The sequence below is a fragment of the Mastomys coucha genome, unplaced genomic scaffold, assembly GCF_008632895.1.
Source record: "Mastomys coucha isolate ucsf_1 unplaced genomic scaffold, UCSF_Mcou_1 pScaffold4, whole genome shotgun sequence".
Taxonomy (NCBI): Eukaryota; Metazoa; Chordata; class Mammalia; order Rodentia; family Muridae; genus Mastomys; species Mastomys coucha.
Genome location: NW_022196910.1, coordinates 13,962,868 through 13,964,143, shown reverse-complemented (window position 1 = coordinate 13,964,143; position 1,276 = coordinate 13,962,868). Strand labels below are relative to the sequence as shown.

At 40.3% G+C, this 1,276-nt stretch overlaps 1 protein-coding gene across 7 annotated transcripts in view; it reads left to right on the top strand.

Annotated features, from left to right (window-relative positions):
* Txnrd1 (thioredoxin reductase 1) overlaps positions 1-1,276 on the top strand; it is an 82,767-nt gene that overhangs the window by 68,299 nt on the left and 13,192 nt on the right. For all 7 annotated transcript variants that reach the window (XM_031348943.1, XM_031348945.1, XM_031348944.1 and 4 more), the window contains 2 exons: positions 233-325; positions 1,030-1,106. In XM_031348943.1, coding sequence (XP_031204803.1) covers positions 233-325; positions 1,030-1,106 — 170 coding nt within the window. The remainder of the gene's footprint in view (positions 1-232; positions 326-1,029; positions 1,107-1,276) is intronic.

Here is a 1,276-nt window from a genome sequence, read left to right as displayed (position 1 = left end):
AAAAAAAAAAAAAAAAAAAAAAGAATTATTTAGAATTATTTGAGAAAAAGCCTCTGAAGCAAGCAGTATTAGTGAGGCCCTGGAAGTTGCTTCTCCCAATGTGGCATGTGGCTACGTGAGGGAGATGACGTGAAAGCTTCTCAGGGCTGAGTTCTGTTTCCTAACGACTAAGCAGATGGAAATAGAAGAATCAGTTGACCCTCCTTGTCTGCGTCTTTGTTTCCTTTTGTAGATTGAACAGATTGAAGCAGGGACTCCAGGCCGACTCAAGGTGACCGCTCAGTCCACAAACAGCGAGGAGACCATGGAAGGCGAATTTAACACGGTAAGGAGCTGGCCCAGGTCAGGCTGGGCATCTGTTATGTACTTTTGGTGATTTTGCTCTCTCTAAAATGTCCACCTTCTTTGCATATTCTATGCATCTCAGTTACTCTGATATTAGAATTTATTTTATCACAGGGATGGCTTCAACCCTTTTTTTGGAAACTTAATACCTTGTATGCCAAGTTTCACAGATAGGCAGAAGTTGCTAATGAGCTAGACTCTGCCCATGCCTTTCCTTTCTTTGTTTGCAGATGGTCACTTTGGAGATAATTCAGCCATGGACCATGCACTTCATTTTTAAGTTTGTCTAACTTTTTTTTTTTAAGATTTATTTATTACATGTAAGTACACTGTAGCTGTCTTCAGACACCCCAGAAGAAGGGGTCAGATCTCATTGTGTATGGTTGTAAGCCATCATGTGGTTGCTGGGATTTGAACTCAGGACCTTCAGAAGAGCAGTCGGCACTCTTAACCGCTGAGCCATCTCTCCAGCCCCAAGTTTGTCTAACTTAATTAGGCCAGCAACTCCCTTTCATGTAAGAAATGTCAAGAGATGTTGGCTTTGTCTTTCAAAAGTCTTTAAAACATAAAAGGTTCTAGTTTTCTTAAACTCTTGACTTTGATTAATGAAAAGTGTTTTTCAGGTTTGTGTTTTAGTAGTTTAAGCAGTGGTTTTGTTAATACTTTATTTTTTTGTTTTTTCAGGTGTTGCTGGCTGTAGGAAGAGATTCTTGTACAAGAACTATTGGCTTAGAAACCGTGGGTGTGAAGATAAATGAAAAGTAAGTCGACCACATGGCGGCGGTTCCTTGCTGCTTCTCTCTACCTTTGCTTGTAAAACTGTCTCTGCTGGACTGGGCATTACCTTTAGGCATTGGATACTCAGCGCTACCAAATCGGGGTGTACGTGGGGTTCTTAACTGACACTCTTTTTTTTTTTTTTTTTTTTTTT